Consider the following 20,923-nt stretch of genomic DNA (forward strand, 5'->3'; position numbering starts at 1 on the left):
ATAAAATACCCATATTATCAATTTAACTCTCTTGTTGAGAATGCCTCGAAATCAAAGATTACTGGGAAAGGTAAAGTAGATATTACAATCGCAAATAAGAAAATTACAAGTCATGTCTATTGTTATTGATTATCGCTAACAAAATGGGAAAAAAAGAGAACAACTCATTTTTTGATAAATTCTGTTCTTATCTGATATATAACTACTAATATGAAGGAGCACAAAACGAAACAAACTAAATAATTCTTTCTTTGCCAAGTTCAATGTATCTACAATTATGCTTTGGAACCACAAATGACCTTAAAACTAGGTAACACAAGCAAGTCTAAAAGGATACTACTAGCATGACAAAAATCCAAATTCAATTTTTGTGATATGTTTAAGGGTACCTGCAAAATAAGCTGTAATTATATGTTTATGTATTTTTAAATTAAGGAAAACTCCAATGTTTTTTTGTTTAATTCCAAAGTATTTATCTTTTTTTTTTTTTAAAGCTAAATCAGCATTTAAATAAGTAAACATCAGAAATAATAAAAATAAAATCTTGAGACTACTGGAGTAGAAAGTGACATAACAAGACTAAGCAACTCCCTTTTAACTTAACAGGAAAAGCAGGAGAAGTTGACAACTGTGTTCCAAATGTCTTTGATAAGTGCTACCCCTTTACCCACCCAAGTTATTTCCATAGTTGTATTTGTAAATTCAAACCAGGCCATAAAGATTTCCTACTATTAGAAAGGAAATGAGTACAAAGTATCTTTAAAATGTTAATTTTGTCACAAATATGGGAGCATCTTCTTTCAAACTCTCTTGCTTTTCCAATTCACTTAAAACCAGGTAAAGACATGTGAGATCAAATGAAATAGACTACATTCAAGTATAAAGCCCATAGTGACCAAATGCTACCACCCCCAAAGAAAAGAAAAGTTACTGTAACACCTTTAAAAACTTAATGATGTGAATTTTAAGTGCAAGATTACATTTGTTTTCAAAAAGGTATTTACCTATGTAAGCTTTGTTTTAAATTTTTAAAAATTGGAGTTTTCCTATAAGCTTAGTAGTTAAGTATATATGCAACAGGTTCCTTCTGTCCAAATTCTCCTCTTTCCACAATCTGCTAATCCTTTTGAACAATTCCTTTGCCTCTTCCCCCATTTCCTGAGATCACCACCAATCCTACAAGGAAAAAATATCAATACTACAAAAGTGTAATCTAAAGAGTCATACGTAAGACTCCACCTTTAAATTTTTGAAGCAACGTAAGGGAATATGGAGCAAAGAGCACTATAAGGAAGTCTGAAATTAAGAAGACATCACAAATTAAGGTTTTTAACTTTTTCTAATATATTATCTAAAAGACTGGAAAAAATGAGCTAGTTCACAAGTCATGCTAACAGCAAAATACTGAAGCATTCTGTGTCAAAATAATTCTCTTACAAACTATATACACAAAAAATTAATCTTAAAGCACACTTATCACTATTAATGGCCCTGATTATCATATTTGAAATAAATTACAATTCCCTATGCAATTCATCCACATACTTTTTAATTCCACTGAGTTGGTGCCCTTTAATCATTCATGATTTTAAAAACTAAATTCTTTTAGGAAATCATCTCCCAAATTTCATATACAATAATTAAGGTAGTTAGGTCAAAGTCATTCATCTTCAAGAAAAAATAAGCATAGTCAATTCATGCAGCAAAATGTGGACACAGGAGGCCCGGCCCTAGTCATCCCAGGTCTGTCCCCTAAGAAACTAGCTCCCTAATTAAATTCACTTAAATTTGGATGGCATTGATTTCCTCATAAATTTAGAGATTTCAACTAAAATCATACAATTTTTAATATTATAAAAGACCTTAGAGAACAAAGCTTTTCCAGTTTTATGACTCTGACTTCAACTTGAAAATATCATAGTCTAAAATTGTAACAGGTCACCCCACAGGTATAACATAACTAAGATTTTCTGTAAAAACTCTGAATTTGTCATCAAACAGGCACCATGAAAATACTGCTGAATTCTTAGGTAACGATTTTAACATAAAGCTATTTTAAGGTTAAAGATTTTTCCCTAAAATAAGCCTCCAACTTAACTAGAGTTAAGTAAAATATAATAGAAAGTTGTCTTGAATATAAAATCATAGTCCAAATCTGCATTTTTAGGTGCTTTATCTACTAAAAACTGCTCATTTCTTTGTAGAATTAAAGGCTTTTTCATATTATAAGACTTTAAATTATACAATTATTTCTACTTTATGTTTTAAGTATTCGTGTTAGAAATAGTTTGATTGATTCCGGACATAGTCCAGTGTCACTAAAAAAAGTGATGATGTGAAAGTGTAATAGGATAATCAAACCTACAATTTCTACATATAAGACTTCAAAGCAGTGAAAGAAAACCCCCAAATCAGTAAAAGTAAATTTGTCAATTAAAGTCTTTTAACAATCACTTGTATAAACTCTACCCTTAGATTACTATGTTAGTATCTGTCATCAAGTATTAAAAGTGTCATCTAGCATGATAAATCTTCTCACCTCTAACTTGGGTTAAAAGTTCTCATTTTAAGAGACCATTAGTAAAACTTTTTATCAAGTCTCATTTTAGATACAGTATTTAAAATATTTTAAAGACTTTTATTTCATTATGAAGTAGGCGATTTTTGTGTCATATAAAGTAGCATATAATAACACTTGTGAGTTGTCACATGCATGATGTCTTTTTTTCCCCAATATGAATAACTAAGAAAAATATGCATAAAGCTAAATCTCTTACAAGGGTTCTTTTCCCTCCCTAGCATAGACAATAAAATGTGGAAGGCCAGGGCATAATTCTAAAAATGACTAAATTGGCTTTTCATAAGTTGTAGTAAAGGGCATGACTCACGCTAAAACATTTTCTAACGTAAACAAAGCAAAATGATTCTATACCCCATTCATAGCAATGCACCTAGCATGAGTCATGTAGTAAGACTTATTTCTAACTTCAGATATACAAACATACGCTGACCAAAAAGTTGCAAAGTTAAAATTACACTAGCTTGGTACAAATGGAAATTCAAACAACCACTTATACAAAACTATAAATGAAATTAATTAGAAATAAAAACCTCAAAAAAGTTAATTTTTTAAATTTAAAATTTAAAAAAATATGTGTTCAAAATGAGAATATATCACTACTAGCTACAGAAAAGTAAAACAAACAGAATACATGCAACCACAATTATAATTTCGGTTTACAAGATTGGGAAGATTGAGAACCCTACTAAATAGATACACTTTGGCATTAACAGAAAGGATTTGTCACATATAAATTAATGATAAAACATCATAGTAAAGAACTTTAACCCTATCCAAAGCTACTCTCCTTTTATGTAAAATCCAAATGGAAAAGAATGTATTTGTCAACATAAAAGGAAAAAATATTTCAAATTCATCATTTATTATTATATTCTGAAGGAACCAATAGGAAACTACCATTTTATAAAAAGGCTCCTTTAAAAATTTTTCCTATTGACATTTATGTATTATTTCTATTTAAATTAAAAACACTAACATCCTAAATACTTACTTTTTAAATGTCAAGGCAAAAATTACAGAGTATTTAATTTCACAACTATGGAAAACAATGCAGGATTTTTTAAAAATGAGCTATATATCACTGAAAATAATGAGAGCAAAAAAAAAAGGAAAAAGAAATATCAACATTTTACCTTTATTAATGAAGTTACAACAATTGCTCCAGCATTCACCATAGGATTATGAGGCCTATCTGTGAAATTACAAAAACATAGTATTATTTGAAATGACTAATACTATAAGGACAAATCTTTAATGCATATATGCATAAACTTCCCATAACAATGTGTTAGTGTTCTTTGGATATACACAGAAATAGGAATAAATTGTATATTTCATAAATTCTTTGAATGTAAGGTTTTTGCCCCTTTCTCAGTCACCTTGAGCTCTAAACTAATGGACAAGTTTCTTGGAGGAAATCTGCATTTTATACATCAGAAATCTTAGTCCTGGTGCTGCTCCGACTACCTCATGCTGACTTTATATTGTTGCTCTTCAGTTATGTCCAGCTCTTTGTGACCCCACTGGAGACTTTCTAGGCAAAGATCCGGGAGAAGTTTCCCATTTTCTTCCCCAGATCATTTTACAGATGAGGAACTAAGGTAAATAAAGTTAAGTGACTTGCTTAGGGTCACACAGCTAAAAAGTGTCTGAGGCCAAATTTGAAAACACTAATCACAGGAAGGAAAATATTAACAGGAAAATGCAAACATTATTATACAAATATGGATATGTAGTGAGAGGATCAGGTCTGAAATATCAGCTTTGGCATCTACTACTTACTATCAGGACAATTTAATCTCTATGAACCTTAATTTCCTTAGTCTGTAAAAATGCACGGCTTGAGAAAGGACAATCACATGATCCTATGAAGCACTCAAACCTTACCCTTAAAGTCAGTCAGTTTGATCTAAATTCAAGCAATACCTACACTACTCAGATTCTTCATTTACCTTCTGAACAGGAACAAAGCAGGAAGACTTCCCCCCTTCAATGTTAGCTCCTAGAAATACTTGTTCATGGGAAGATAACCAATTAGCATTTCCCTCAAACTCTATTAGTCCTCATTTGACACTGTTACCTACTCCCTTCCTTTGAAAAGTTAACTCTAGGGACAGCTAGGTGGCACAGTAAATACAGCACTGGCCCCAGAATCAGGAGGATCTGAGTTCAAATCCAGCCTCAGACACTTAACACTTATTAGCCATGTGACCTTGAGCAAGTCACTTAACCCCAACTGCCCTGCCTTCCCGCCTCCAAAAATAAAATTTAAATTAAAAAAAAAAAAGTTAACTCTAAGGTTTACAAAGTACTTTGTTAAGAGCCATGCTGGAAGATATGATCTCCATTCTATGGATAGGGAACCTGAAGCTCAGGGAGCTTACCTGACTTACCTAGCTAGGGGGTCACAAAGCTGTTAAGGCTTGGAAGTGGTACTCAAACCAAAATCTTCTGACTCCTAGATCAGTACTTTTTGTAGTATTACCATGATAAATCTCAACCCTTCCAAATTCCATTGTAATATCAATTTACCTTGAGACACAAATAGAGTCTGCAAGGACCCAAGTCGGCATGTGAGACCCAGAAATAAAATTCCCCTGACAATCAACTGGCATGACAGTGGATAAAAGACTAGCTTTGGGGTCAGGAAAATTGAGGTTTAAATCCTGTCCCAACACATACCAATTGTGCCAACTATGGGGCAAGTCACTTGTCAATCCAGACAATGTTTTTTGTGTTTTCTTTATTTTTTTCTATAGAGTATTATTTCATTAAATTGGTATCAAAATGAACAAAATAGTGTTACAAACTGAGAACATCAGGGAAATTCTGGAAGAGAGGGTGAGCTTTCAATTTCCCCAGACAGTTCACTACAGTGACAACAAAATTAATAACATAGGCTGTAAAGTTCTCAAATGGGAGCACCCTTTGGCTCCTAATTAGGTCTGAAATCTCAATTTTTCCCCACTCACTTATATTTGAGTGGGTGTTTTAGGAGTATTCCTAATCCCAATTTAGAAGGAAATAATCTCATCTCCATTGTGCAGTTAGTCAACAAACCAGGCAAAAAGGTGTCTAAGGTGTCTGGACTGACATTTCAGGAGGCTGTCTACCAGGTCTCAAAGGCCAGACAATTCTTCCAAGTTACAGGCGAGATGCAACCTGCATCACTGTGGCAAGTCCAAACACACATGCCAGTATGTTGTATTGGTTAATCTGTGAACTCATTAATAAACACTCCTTTTTGCTTCCCAAGTAAATCCCGCCGTTCCTTGTACAATGTTAAGAAAACAAAGTAGGTTTCTGATTACTTAGAAATTTATCAAAATGCTATGACATACTATTTTTTAAAAATGTTTACTTGTATTAGTGTTAGCTCTTAATGAAAGAGGTCATTTACTTGTACTATTATAGAGACAGTGTCAACCCAGTGTAGCAGAGATAGCTTCAGAGTCAGGAAGCCTTGGCTTTAGGTTCTGCTTCTGGCACATACCAGCTGTGACTCTGTGCAAGTCACAAAACCTCTCCCCTTCTCTCCTTCCCAATATTTATGCAAAACATTGCAATTATTACAATTCTACACAAACTTCTGAGTATACACAGAAAATTGTAGAATCTGTATATGGACATAAGGGATTCTAGACTTGACCTCAGAAAATCTCCAAGAACTCTCGAGCCACTACCCTTAAAATCCCAGTACTAAAATAGTCCAAATGGATAACTAAAGGAAATCAAGGTACACAAGGCAAGCAATCATTAAAAATGTGGAATTTCTGTTATTGAATATTTTAACTTATTTAACGATTAATTCTGCTATTATCACTAATGACCAAGAATTTTTAAAAGCTGTTGCCATAACTGTGATTAGCAAAAAGTTCTTTTAATAGGTAGGGATGATAGCCAATAAATGAAATATTTTACCTGATGAAAACCTAATTTCTAAAATCAGTATATATACTCCCCATGAGATTAACATCACTCAAAGAATCATAGATGTGGAGCTGGAATGGGCCTTAAGGGGAGAGAGAAGGTGAAAGGGGTAAAGGAACACGCGTTTCTTAAGCACCTGCTATGTGCCAGGTACTCTTCTGGGTGCTCTGTGAATATTATCTCATTTGCTCCTCACAACAGTTCTGGGAAGTAGGGATTTAATTATTCCCATTTTAAAGTTGAAGAATCTGAGGGTCATCTAGCCCACCCTCTTTATTTTATAGTAAGGAAACTGAGGCTGAGAGAGTTTAAGTGACTTGTGCAAAGTCACACTGAGCCAAGATTAAAACCCAAGTTCTCCAAGTCCAAATTCACATTGCCTCTATTGAACCACATTACCTCTCTCTCAATAATGAATTCCCCTCTTCTAAAGATTATCATTAATGTACATTAATGATATTACATTCCTCTCCCCCCTTCTCTAAAGTCAGGAGAAACCTAGGTTCACATCTCATCTATAAGATTTATTAGTTCTAATCCCTGGGTAAACCATATACTCCCTCATTTAAAAAATAAGTATTAAAAGCTGTGATACTTTCCTCATTGAGTTATTAGTATTGATGAAATAAAATGAGGTTCATAAAGCTGTTTGCAAGTCACAATGCACTATATGAATATCAACTACAATAACAACAAATACACTAGATGTTCAAGAATTCCTATTAAAATATTGAACAGCATTGCAGAAAAAAAATTCTAGTTCCAAATGAGTGAAAGGCACTTGAAAATATTTACATAATTCAGAAACAAAAGGCAATACATTGCCTAGCACCATGATAATTTTATATAGTAAATATATTTATTTATTATACAACCATTTATTTATTTATATATATATTTTTTGTTTACAGGTTTACAGGCTTAACGAGGAAAAACAGTAATATTTTAAAGAGTCAATGTTTCAGTCTATCCTCATTATTTCAGAAGACTTTAAGCTTTGAATTCTTCCTTAAAAAGGTAGGTAATGACTACTTGGAATTATGCAGGAAAATGAAATTTCTCATCTTTTATTATCTGATTCTTACCATCTTCATTAAGGAAGAGTTTGTTGAATCTTAATCCACTGGGCTCTTTTCCAACGTATCGATGCACGTATTCCGTTCCAAGGTCATTTACAGCAATGGCATATTTCAAGGGCTTTACACAGGACTGAAGACAAAAGGGGACTTTGGTATCTCCAATAGAATGCCTTTTTTAAAACAGATAAAGTAATTAATAGCAACCAATAAAAGATGCAATAGCATAATTGTTATGTCTTTATATATTAATCCTGATTTAAAAGACCATGTTTTCCCTTTACAACAATTATGAATCTTAAGGAATAACTGTAAGAAACAAGTTCACTTTCAGAAGCAATATATATAGGCAAAAATCTTATTTAGTCAAGAAAGGGAAGCATAATTCACAACTAGATCATATATAATACAGCAAAAGTCAGTAATTTTATCTTTGGGCAGATTTTTTTTTTAAATACTTAACTATATCAACTACCATGACCTACACGAAATAAGTAATGACTAAACAAATGCTCAAGAATTATAAAGCTCTGAGAAGTCTTTCTTAAGAGCAACATATCTCCTTAACTACAACTTCCAACTCTATCCATCTTATTCCTTTTCCAACTCAGTGAAAGGAAATAATATCAGATGACTTTAGAGTTTGCACTAAGGATACAAGAGGTGACCATACCACTGGCTATACCTACCTTCATGCATTTTACATAGAAAATAGTAGGAGTGGGGTTCTATGAAACTAGGAGATGTATGAAATGGAGAGGAGATCCTAGAGGAAAAAATTCTGGTCATTCTACCAAGACCAGTTTTTTAACCAGAACAAAGTGACTAATTTTGTTCCAAAGTTTAATTATTAATTTTGGAAAAAAAAAAAAAGTCCCCAAAGTTTGAAACAAAAAGAACAGGTATTTTCATAGCACCTCACTCAGTTTTTTTTAAATTATTATTTATGTTCTGTTTTTACACAATCTAAATTTCCCCATGTATCTTTTTCCCTACTCACTTCCCTGAAAATCATTCCAAAACATTTTTTTAAGGAAAAGAGAAAAAAAAGTCAGGAAAAAAAATGGTATCTCAAAAAATCTGATGACATAAGCAATTAAGCAATGATCCACATGCATGGATGCAAAGGTGGAGTGGAGAGGAAGAAAAAAAGTATCTTCTCACATCCATTTTGAGGCCAAGCTTATTCTGTGCAGTTTTGCAGTATTCATTTTCAATTGTTCTGAGGTGATTGGTCTTTATATTTATATTGTTGTCGTTGGTATGTATATTGTTTTCTTGGCTCTACTGACTTAACTTTCCATCAGTTCATGCTTAACAATTCATTGTTTCTCTGTAATTTATCATATTTGCTTTTTTTTTTTTTTGCTTTTTGGAGGGCAATTGGGGTTAAATGACTTGCCCAAAGTCACATGGCTAGTAACTGTGTCAATTGTCTGAGGCTGGATTTGAACTCAGGTCCTCCTGACTCTAGGGCCAGTGCTCTATTCACTAAACCACCTAGTCGCCCCAATATTTGCTATTTCTTAAAGCACAGTAATATTACATTAAAGTACCACAATTTGTTTAGCCATCATATAATTGATGGATATATACTTTACTTTCAGTTCTTTGCTACCATAAAATGTGCTGTTGTAACTATTTTGGTATATATGAGGAATCTTTATCAATGAACTCCTTGTAGTATATGCTTAGCAGCAGAATCTCAGGATCAAAGGGTCTGGACATTCTAGCTGCTTAACTTACACTGAATTAAAACTGCACTCCAAAATGGCTATACCAAATCACGTCTTCACCAACAAAGCCCTTGGAGGGCAGATAAAAGGAAGAGTGGACTTTATTCTGTGCCCAAAGTCAACAAAGGAACAATTTCATGAGATATTTGCAGTGTTCAGATGTTATAAACAAAAAGACCACAATGTAGAGAATTGTGACTTCTATGCCAACTTCTTTTGTAGGGAATTAAGAGAAGTTCTAAGAAAAACTTAATAAGACCATCCAAACCAAGTCTAAAAGCATCATAAAGTAGACTTTCAATATGAAGGTGAGTATAGGAGATGATAAAAAAAATGTTGGAGAATAGGGCTCATGACTGGAAAATGAAGGAGACCAAAGAACTGCAATCTACTTGGAAGCTTCTTGCTTGTATCTTAATAAACACTTATTAAGCACCTATGTGACAGGTCATATGCCAGATGCTAGTGATACAGACAAAAATAAAATAGTCCTTACTCTCAAGAAGTTTGCTTTCTGTTAGAGTCAACATGTACATACCGTATAATGAATAAAAAAGTCACTAAGTACAAGCACAGTGATACAAATATAAAAGCCAAGATAGTCCCTACCCTCAAGGAGGTTTACTTTCTAATGGAAGAAACAACACAAACACACAATAGGAAGTGGTGTCCAGGGAAGGGCCTGGACTGTTAAGTTATGGGGATGGGAGTGAAGTCCTAGGAGAGAGGGAGTAGAATGAAATACTCCATTCAGGAACAATGGTAGAGTTGATAAAACATAGGGTTCATGGTTCTAGAAATAAGGGTGGGAGTGCTCCAGGAGGGAAGAGAGGAATATATGTGGGCATTTCAGCAACTAGCTCAGGAAGCCATAGAAGAAAAGGCTAAGTGAAGCATGGATGAAGATTTCCTGAAGTGTCCCTAGAGAAGCAGTCACCAAGGGGGAAAATTTTCCAAGATCAGCTGGGTGAGCTTTAAAATACTGTATAGGGGCGGCTAGGTGACACAGTGAATAGAGCACCAGCCCTGGAGTCAGGAGGACCAAGTTCAAATCCGGATCAGACATTTAACACTTACTAGCCATGTTTGGCTAGTTACTTAACCCCAATTGCCCTGCCTTCACCCTGCAAAAACAAAAACAAAATAAAGGACTGTATATTTTATTAGATCCACTCCTAAACTTTTAAAAAGTTCTCTATATTCTCCATCACAAAAAATAACCCTTTCCACAAAAGAAAAAAACAAAGTTATAAGTCAATGTTTAATAAGAGAAATTGATTTGTAAGTAGTGTTGTTATACTGATACATACAGCTCTAAACAACTGAAATAAGAAAATCAATGCAGAAAACTATTCTCTGTGTGTGTTCCCTGGTTCACTAAAACTTATTCAGATACATAATACTATTAAACTCAGCATCCAAGAAGAACTAGGAGACTAAAAATAACTGTTAATTAATGAATTAACTATTAGGAAAACGGTACTTTTTTTCATAAAAGCAATGGTGTCATATCTTTAAACTAAAATGCTGTTATTTCCTTAGGTTCACAGCAAAATTGAATACAAAGAACCTCTAGATACTGAGACCTTGATTTTAATTCCCTCAGTTCCCAAAGGAAGCTTCCTCAAAATGTATGAAATCCTCAGTTTGGCTGGTAGTGAATAAAGCTTTCATTACATATACCCAATGAAAGCATTAGTTCCTCCATACAGTTTCTATCAGACACCTTCAACAAGGGCTGAGTAACACACTTTAAATATATAAAAGTGTTACATATGTTTATATACATGTGTGTATGTTGGTGTTCTAAAATATGTAGGGTTTTTTTAATGATACATACAAGTCAACATAAAGTATGCTTACTGTTTCAGATTAAGTTTTTTACTAAAGAAATTTGAGATACTCAAAAGATTTTTTTTTATAGTGCAGAAACCTTGTTCAATATTTTAACATTTAAAAGGTTCTTTTATCTATATAGCATGCCATTAAGTCACAGAAAATTTAGTTTTTAATACTTAGATTTTTTTTAAATGAACTACTTATCACTGAGATTGCTTTCATGTTTTCTCAATAGCACTAAAAGAAAAAATATTTCTGATTTAATAACCTTTGTAATTTTTTTAAGAAGCTTTAAGAGAAAATGAAAACATTTCCAACATTAAGGAATAATATTTAACATGCATAAAAGTAACTATATAAAACATTGGTTTTACTCTATAAATGCAAACACAAAATCAGAATGATCAGAATACATATACATAAACACATTTATTCAAATATAAAATATTTACTTCCTAAGAACAAATTAAAACATAGCTAGCCCCAAGCTATATTCATGCAAATCTCTAATAAAGAAACAGGACTATTTTTTTGCTTCTGAAAAGTCACTTGTAAATGAAATTATCGGGATTAAAGATTTTATTTTCAGTGTCTAAAAATGCACACACACTGATGACCATACTTTTGAGAGATCCAGTCAGATAGCTCTTTCCCATTTTGCAGTTAAATACCAACATACTTTTAAGGTATCCCATATCAAAAGCTAAAGTGAAGTATGATTTTCTGAAGCCATCATCTCACTAGCAGAATAACAAATATTTTAACAAACTATAAACTTTCAAAATATGCAAAATATTTTAGATATTTACAAAGAAATTATTTAAAAATAAACTCACCTCTGTCCATCCACTGTACACACTGATACTCCCCACAGATCTGGACTGAACTTGGCCAGTTGAGGGATGTAATCAGCAACCTAAACCAATACATTGACAAGGAATGAGAAGCCTTAGTTAAGACCCAAGAATATCAAGTTATGATGCAGGTAAATAATATGCATACTCTGCAACAATGAATACCTTTTCTTTTAATAGAGACACTCTCTCTCCCAGGCTGCATACCTTAACAAATGTCTACCTCATTTTGTGAAGTATCTGTATTTTGAAAACATCTCTCTCTAACATGGAACCAAGATGGCAGAGCAGCAGGAAGAAGTAGTGAGCTCCACTCCTTCTCCCTCAAACTCCAAAAAGAACTAGAAAACATTGAATCCTGACTGGGAAATCCAAGGGGGCAAAAAAAAAAAAAAATCACAGTAAGTCATTTTTTCCAGTCCAGGTCAGTATAAGGAGAAAGAGAGGTCTGGAAACGCAGGGGATACAGTATCTGGCTAGGAGACCACTACATGGAATGTTCCAACACAGGGAAAAGCTGTGCACAAGGGCAAAAAGAGATCTCATATGGAGCAGAGGTGTCTAAAATTATGCAGGATGCAGGAATAAGTGTCAAGCCACAGCTGACATTCACTACCAGTTCCCAGTCACAGATCCAAAGCAGATCCCACAGGGGGAAAATGAACCTTTAATGAAAAAGGATTTCCAAGAATTCCTGATGAGAAGACCAAAGCTGCATACAAACTCCTAAGTGAAAACAGGAGTCACAACCAACACAAAAAAGTAAACATGAATGACTAATGATAAAAAGGACTAAATAAGAATCAACCGTTTCCATTCTAATGTAGTAAGATGATAAATATATATATATATGTGGTTCCTTCAGAACACTATCATTATCTGAGGTCAGAGAGGGAGCCTTAATTAGATGGAAGGTCTGGGAGTGGTTTTATGATGTCTTAATAATCCTAAAAGAAGAATGTGCAAAGAGAGAGAAAGGTATATGCTAGAGGGAAAGGAAGGCTAAGCAAATTTGCCTCATATAATCAGGTTATACAAGTTGTAATCTATACAAGAAAGAAGAAAGGTGTTAAATCTCACACACACAATCAGAAATACATTTCACTCTACGGAATGGAAAGGGGAGAGTGAAGAAGGGGAAATGAGAGAAGTGATTAGTTCTAAGAAAAAAACAAATTCTTCTTTTTGAGGTGGCAAAAAATTACAAACTGAAGGAATGCCCATAAATTGAAGAATGGTTGAACAAGTTATGGCATATAAATATGATGGAATTGTAGTGTAAGATTTACTGTGCTTTAAGAAATATGAAGGAAGTGGTTTCAGAGAAACCTGGAAAGACTTGTATGAACTAACAGTGAAGTGAGCAGAACCAGGAAAACCATTTATATGACAACAGTAAAGACAATCGACTCTAAAAGACTTATAAACATGACCAACCATGATTCCAGAGATTCATTATGAAACCTTTCACCCACCTCCTGATAAAAACATGAAAGACGCAGAGTATAGAAGGAAGCTTTTTTTTGGTCATGACCAACGCAGGGATTTGTTTTGCTTGACTATAAATATTTGTAGCAGGGGGTTTGTTTTTCTTTCCTTCTCAACTGGGAGTGGTAGTGAAAGAAAGGAGTTTTTACTGACTGAAAAAATTAACTGAAACAGCCAAAAAATACCTCTCAAACTTAAGCTCTAAGCAATCTCTTCATTCCCTAAGTATTCCCTCACATCCATTCTTCCCCTACCTTTCAAACCACACCAAGCTTATAATAAACAGAAGCTTGTTCTTCCCCACATCTCAAGGGAAAGAATGACATAATATACATTTATTAAGCACCTATTTTGTGTCAAGCACTGTGCTAACGTGCCGTGAATACAAATAAGAAGACAGTAGGAAGGATAAATGAAAATAGGTACACAAGTGCCTTCAGGTGTTTGAGAGTTGACAAATGGAATATATATTATTTACATTAAGATCATGTCCTGAAGTTATCACTTAGCCATAACCTACAACTAAAACAAAACTAGATTTCTCAATAGGATTGACTGCAGTAAGGATCCATTGCATTATAAGCACCATAAAATCAAGTGTTATATTTCAGAGTTATCATTAACATGAGAAATTTTATAAACAACCAATTTAAAGTCAGCATAAGCACAGTGAATAGTGAGTCCTAGAATCTGAAAGACCTACCTCTAATGAATTTTATATTTATTGATTTAACCTTTGTGTGCCAGACAACAAGATGCTGCCCTGTTATTACTAGAAGGAATTTCTTTTAGCAATTATATATTTTAATTCAATATTTTTAAAAATTCCCTTTTGTTCAAAACATGTACAGTCCAAAAAAATTGTTACTTTTTAGAAATTCCAAAGATAAAATAATTTAAAATATCAAAATTTAAAAGATTCCATTATGCTAATTACTTAGGAGTCATATGGAAAAGCTGAGAGTATAAAGTAATGTGATAAAGCTGGCCTGGGTCAGGGAGACCTCAATCTGAAATTTTTTTTTAAGTATAATGACATAATAAACAATAAGTACAGTTATCTTCTAACTTTTTGACTTTATAATAAATCATAAAACGGAACAATTTTTTCTGTGTTTTATCTGCAGTTTAGTTTGGATTTTTACTAGCTACATTAACTATAATCACATAAAAGCTTACCTTTCCTCCAGACTGTGTTTTAGCACTTTCATACAATTCATCAATGTGTGAGGTAAATGACATAAAGTCTGGAATGACAAATTTTCTCCTAAAGGCCTGTGTAAGCAGCACAATGTTACTTTGAACACATCTGTGGAACAGGAGAAAAAAAAAAGTAATGCTATGCTCCTACTATAGTGCAGTATTAATAAAAATACAGTACTTTCACATAAAAAAACATTTTAAATAAAGGAGCAGTAAAGATTGAGTATTATACATGAAGACAAAAATGGTGATGTTATTCAAAACATTTAGCACACCAGAATAACACTTAACTGTGTGGCTTGTTTGGGTGAAAAACATTCTTACACTTTCAGATCTAGGGATTAGTTTATTTTTAGCCAGATGATTTTGGAAAGGTGGGCTTATACTTTATTATTCTAAAAATCATTGCCATTTCAGAAAATCTAGAAAAATGATGCATTTCAATATAAACAGACTTGTGGCTTGAATGAGGTTAGTATTTCACTACACCTCAAACTTAAAATGTCTGGAAAAGCCTTCATTTCTAATCAAGAAAAGACAAAATTACAGAAAGACAAAAAAATAGACAAAAAAATAGGGAAGATTTAAAAAAATTATGGATTTTTTTAAAGGGCTTATTTTAACTGTTTAACTTTACTAAAATGCTTTGTAGAAAAATTCAGTGATGATTTAAAAAACAAGGTAAAGCTCAAGTTTAGAATAGGGAGTACAACTTCTTATTAACATATTTAAGACAACATGTTGATATAATCTTTTAGAAAAGTTTTATAAATAGATCATAGTAGGTTATGCATGATCCCCTGCTCATTTTCTCGCTATTACTTCTTACACTCAGTACCAAAGTCAATTTGTTAGTAACTGATGTCTAAAAGTTAGCTAAGAGGTGGCATACAGCAACTGCTCTTCCTCTTCCCTATCCTTCTGATAATAACAACTATTTAGGTATAAGGGACGACCAAAAAAACAAACACCTCCTAGTCTTAAAGGATCACACCAGCTAATCACTTAGACACCTGCATGCATCACAGATTGTAAAAATTGCAATTTGGCTTGTAACCATTACCCAACACTAGCTTTTACATTCTTAAGCTAAGAAATATTTTCTCTTTTTCACTAAACCTGAATTGAGAAATTATTTGAGAATTGAAAAAAAAAAAAACACCTTTTTTCAGATTTGAAGATATAGTTATTAACCCAATATTTTAGGTTCATATTGACCTAGATCAAGTACACTTGATTTTTACTAAAATTTTTCTATTTTTAATTTAAAAAGTAAAATTTACATTTACATTCTTATCATTTTACTAGAATAAATAATACAAAACCCCTAAGGTTTGATATTTGGGTGATTAGGATATTCTAATACAGCATAACAATGCTATTCTCCCAAACACCCTGAATTTGATCTATCTTCTAATAATAAACCAAAGATAAGCAATGATTTTGTGAAAACAGATAAAGAGTAGATGCCTTACCAAGATCCTAATAGACTTTTAGGGAATGCAGTTTATAATCAGTCACAAACAGTTTGAGTAGTCCTCAAGAGATGTAAGATTGTCAGACCCTTCATACTTTCTGTATAACACTTTGTGTCTTTTAGAGAATATATCTTCTAGTAAGTAATCTCACAACAAAACTGAACTAAAAACTTGTTAGTGGAAGTTAAAATTAGGAATAACTAAAATGGACAAATATGTATTATTATAACTTCATACAAACTAATAAGACTTAAAGTATATAATTTTTGAAAAAGAAATGTGAACGGTATTTTCATTACAACATAACTAACTTCAGATACTCAAATAATCAGGAGTACATACAACAAATACGTATTAAAAAGGGTCTTTCCTGAAATTTGACTATTCTTAAAGGGCATGATTATAAGGATAAAAAGATATGATACAGATAAAGAGATCTGGATAAGTGAGGACAGGGTGAATAATTCAATTTCTAAGTACCATAAATGTATTTTTTTCTGTGCTTTTGTCATTTGCTAGCTTTAAATGAGATTTCATATCTATTTTTTTAGTTTCACAAAAGCATCAATCTTCAAAAAATATGCAATTATAGTTAATTATATGTAGTACAATAAATTGCTCATTAAAATTTTGACCAATTTTTTACTTTTTAAAAAGATCTTTGTCTAGCATGACACCATCAGATGTTGTCTGAAGAGTTAATCTCAACATATCCATACACTCTTTCAGCCTGGGATCAGAAGTTCGCAATCCTGTAGATTTCAGTGCCTGTCAAAAAAAAATGAATCTGTAAATATATATCCTAGATAATTTGCACATCCATTCTTATTACATTTTCATGTCACTATACAAAAATGCCTCCATTTAATTTTTTTTCTTAAAGAGTGTTAATGTCACTGTTAGCAAATTTCTGTACAATTTTTCATGGTTTGATTTTTGCTTTATGGTTTATTTGAAAAAGATTTTAAAAAATCATGAAAACAAAAATGTAATAGGAAACTATCAGAATCCACATGTAGATGGCCAATAAAACATTTCAATTACGTGACCTAGGACTACCAAAGAAATATACAAACAAGATGGGAGGGGGGGAAGACAACTTACGGTAATGAATTTATGAACTGGTATTTTTTCTTGCCCTTCTGCAATGGTATAAAACAGCAAATCCTCCAAGCTAGGTAGAAGACCCTGTTTGATTTTGCTGGAAAAAAAAAAAAGTGGGAGAGGAGGGGGAGAGGTAAGAATTAATATCTGTGCAAATAGTTTGCCAGATATACCATATTTATAATACCAAAAACTAGATTTTGGCCATGTTCATACAAATTGCTGTGAACTAACCTGTATAATCAAATATCAAATCTGTAATTTAAAAAAGAACTAAAAAACACAAAAAATGAACTATATCCTCTATACTATGTTGAATTAATGTGCAATGTGCTATTAATTTTTAAATTTGAATTTTTACTCTATTTTACCTCAATCATCTGCCCTGGATTAAAACTAAATCACAGAACTGCATTCAACACCATTTGTATAAACAAATATTCAGTTATGAGTAAGCATCACATGCCAAGTAGGCATTTCCAGAGATAACAAATAAAATGTTATTCTATCTTTAAAGTTAACTCTAACATTTTGGAAGACTTTGGTAAAGTGGGAAATGGTAGCTGATTTGAACAGAGTTGGGCCTTAAAATTGAGTAGAAAAAGAAAAGGTCTCATCATCAATTACTCAGTGGACATTTCAAAATGGATATTCCAAAGACATCTCAAATTCAACATCTCCAAAACAGAACTTATCTTTCTCCTCTCCCCTTGCCATTCCTGCCCAACCTCACCACTCTCTTCAGAACATCCCTGTTTCTATCAATGGCACCAGTCAGTCAGTCAGTCAGTCATTATTTCTTAAGCACCTACTGTATATTGATTGGGTACTGTGCTAAGCACTAGGGATACAAAGAAAGGTTAAAAGACAGTCCCTATTCCTAAGGAGCTCACAATCTAATGGGGGAAACAAAAAGTATCTATATACAGACAAACTATATACAGGATAAATTGGAAACAATCTAACTGAAGTAAGGCATCAGAATTAAGAGGAATCATGAAAGGCTTCCTGTAGAAGATAGGATTTACTGGGACTTGAAGGAAGCCAGGGAAATCAAGAGGCAGTACTGAAGGAGAGCATTACACGCATACAGGACATTCAGTGAAAATGCCCCAAAGTCAGGACATAAGAGTGTCCAAAGAACAACAAGGTGGTCACTGTCACTGGGTCAAGGAATACCAGCATTCTCCTAGATTCTCAGGTTTCTAACGTTGGTATTATCCTTGACTCTTCACAAAAAGACCCTCACTCCATATATTGCATCAGTTGCCAGTCTTACCATTGTACTTCCATATCATCTCTGACATCTGACTCCTTTCTTCCTTCTCAGACCATCATTATCTCTTGTATAGACTATTCCAATAGCCCTCTAATTCATCTCCCTGCCTTAAGCTCCCCCCCACACACACTTTTAATTCATTCTCCACTCAGCTGCCAGAAAAATTTTCCATAAGCACGAATCTAACCATGTCGTAGGAGTAATGCCCTACTCAAACTCTGTGGCTATGATGGGATTAGATATAAGCAAACTCCTGTTCTCTTGTTTTGTTTGTTGGGTGGGGGTGGAGGGGGGGGGAAGAAGGTTAGAAGGAAAGGGAGAAAGGCAGTTTCCGTATTTTATGTAGGTTTTAAGTGCAGTTGTCACTCAAAAAGATCTACTAGTGACTGGCACAGATACTTTAGAAAAAGTATGTTGTTTCTAAACTCTTTCTAACCTTGGGTTCCCTAAACAGCCTAGTGGCCCTATGATCCCAGCTCACTATTTTGGTACTAGACTATGTACAGATACCCAATGGGCTTTAGCATACTGCATCTCACAGCTATCGAGCTCAAGAGATTCACCAGCATCAGCCTTACCAGAAGCAGGGATTTGCACATGTGCCATACCATAACCAGTCCTCTGTTTTAACTTTTCAAGCTCCTCGCTACCTGGCCTCAAGTCAGCTTTTTAGTACCCTTATATAGTACTCTTCCTTACCATGCTCTAGGATCCAACCATATCTGCCTTTTCTCTATTCTTCAAAAAATTTCATCTCCTTTATCCATGCCTTTAAAGGCACTGAACATCCCACATACCTGGAATGCACTTCCTTCTCACCTCTACCTCCCCTATACTTCAAGAAAGCTAATGCTGTCCTCTCCTACATGAAGCCTTTCCTGATGCCCCCAAATGCTGGTTCCTTCCCCAACTTCACCACATTTAACTACACAATAATGACATACCTAATTTCTTTACATTTGTTCGGTCTATACTTGTCTTCAATAATAAAATGTAAACTCCTTAAGAATACAGTTCCCTTGGGGCAGCCAGGTAGTACAGCGAGTAAGAGCACAGGCTCCAGTGTTGGGATGACCTGGAGATCGAATCCCGAGCTCAGACACTCAGCACCACACCCAGAAATAACTGGCCGTGTAACCTTGAGCAAGTTACTTAACCCCGATTGCTTTAAAAAAAAAAAAAAAAGAATACAATTCCCAGCACATAGTAGTGTCTGGCACACGCAGTAGATGCTTAATAAATACATTTTGATTGACTGCATATGGGAAATTTGACATTGTTTTTAATTTTCAATGCTCTTATAATCTAGGGAACCTTGTTAAAAGAAAAACTTTCAAGACCAACAGGAAGAAATACATTCACTACAAGTAATTATAGCATGTTTATCAATGACTTGCATGATAGAAGCAATGCCTAACTCCTCCTCATATGTGAATTAGGCTAGTTTTTCCTTAAAAGGTATCAAGACCATTCTTGGGACTTGCTAGATTCAGAGGACTAATGGTTCAAACTTGAGTACAAAGCAGCCAGAGTACCTTCAGAGGCTGTCAGATGCCTGCCTGGTGGATCATGAAGGACAGCTTCACTGAGGTATATCCACTTGAGGTATCTATTATTGTTGAATACCCTTCCTCTGCTATGGCTAAGTACATCTCTTTTTTTTTTTTTGTTAACTACAGTATGACTAAGAGGTATCTCATTTTGTTCTAAACTGGACCTAAAATGCCATGGCACTGGCCTAAGCCAGGCCCCAGAACCTGGGTGAAAGAAATGGCAGAAAATATATATTTAAGGATACGCATGAACAAGAAAGAAAGCAGAGTGGTCATGCAAGTGAAATTGAGAGAAAACAGGTGGACAATAAGCATTTTACCTGGAGACTTGCCAAAACAAAACAAAACTAGATGAAGGCTTCCAGGTCATCAAGTGGCTCTTCTATGAAGGATTAATGGAAAAATCAAATAAGTATCACAAAGGATAAGAAGATACTCTAACCTACACAGGCTGACACAGGATTACAGACTGAGCTGGAAGGGACATTGCAGGACAGCTAACTCCCACCCTCTGTTTAACAGATGAGGAAAACAAGACAGGAAAAGTTAAGAAACTTGATCACGAGTAAGACCATAGATTCTACTAAATATCTAAGTACACAGATTACTAACTCCAAGAGCTATAAATTTAAATGTGATTATAACAAAAATAAAATCACTATAACCTCTATTAATTAAAATCTTAAGGGAATAAGATATAATGGTCAAATGAATAGTTTTAACCAGTAAACAAATCTTTCCAGTCACTTTTAAAAATCTTTTAAAAGTAAGCACTCTTCCTTAGACCACACTGATTCTTCAG

The 20,923-nt window shown here is 33.7% G+C and overlaps 1 protein-coding gene across 5 annotated transcripts in view; it reads right to left on the reverse strand.

The window, feature by feature from the left end:
• The window catches only part of GLS (glutaminase), an 82,225-nt gene that overhangs the window by 45,088 nt on the left and 16,214 nt on the right, over positions 1-20,923 (reverse strand). For all 5 annotated transcript variants that reach the window (XM_069070186.1, XM_069070188.1, XM_069070187.1 and 2 more), the window contains exons 2-7: positions 17,290-17,386; positions 16,832-16,953; positions 14,684-14,813; positions 11,999-12,078; positions 7,597-7,760; positions 3,715-3,773 (exon numbers count right to left, since the gene is read on the reverse strand). In XM_069070186.1, the coding sequence (XP_068926287.1) occupies positions 3,715-3,773; positions 7,597-7,760; positions 11,999-12,078; positions 14,684-14,813; positions 16,832-16,953; positions 17,290-17,386 (652 nt within the window). The remainder of the gene's footprint in view (positions 1-3,714; positions 3,774-7,596; positions 7,761-11,998; positions 12,079-14,683; positions 14,814-16,831; positions 16,954-17,289; positions 17,387-20,923) is intronic.

This window comes from Petaurus breviceps, unplaced genomic scaffold (assembly GCF_028583685.1).
Source record: "Petaurus breviceps papuanus isolate PSGF00001 unplaced genomic scaffold, PetGlider_PUasm1.0 90804, whole genome shotgun sequence".
In the NCBI taxonomy this organism is placed as follows: domain Eukaryota; kingdom Metazoa; phylum Chordata; class Mammalia; order Diprotodontia; family Petauridae; genus Petaurus; species Petaurus breviceps.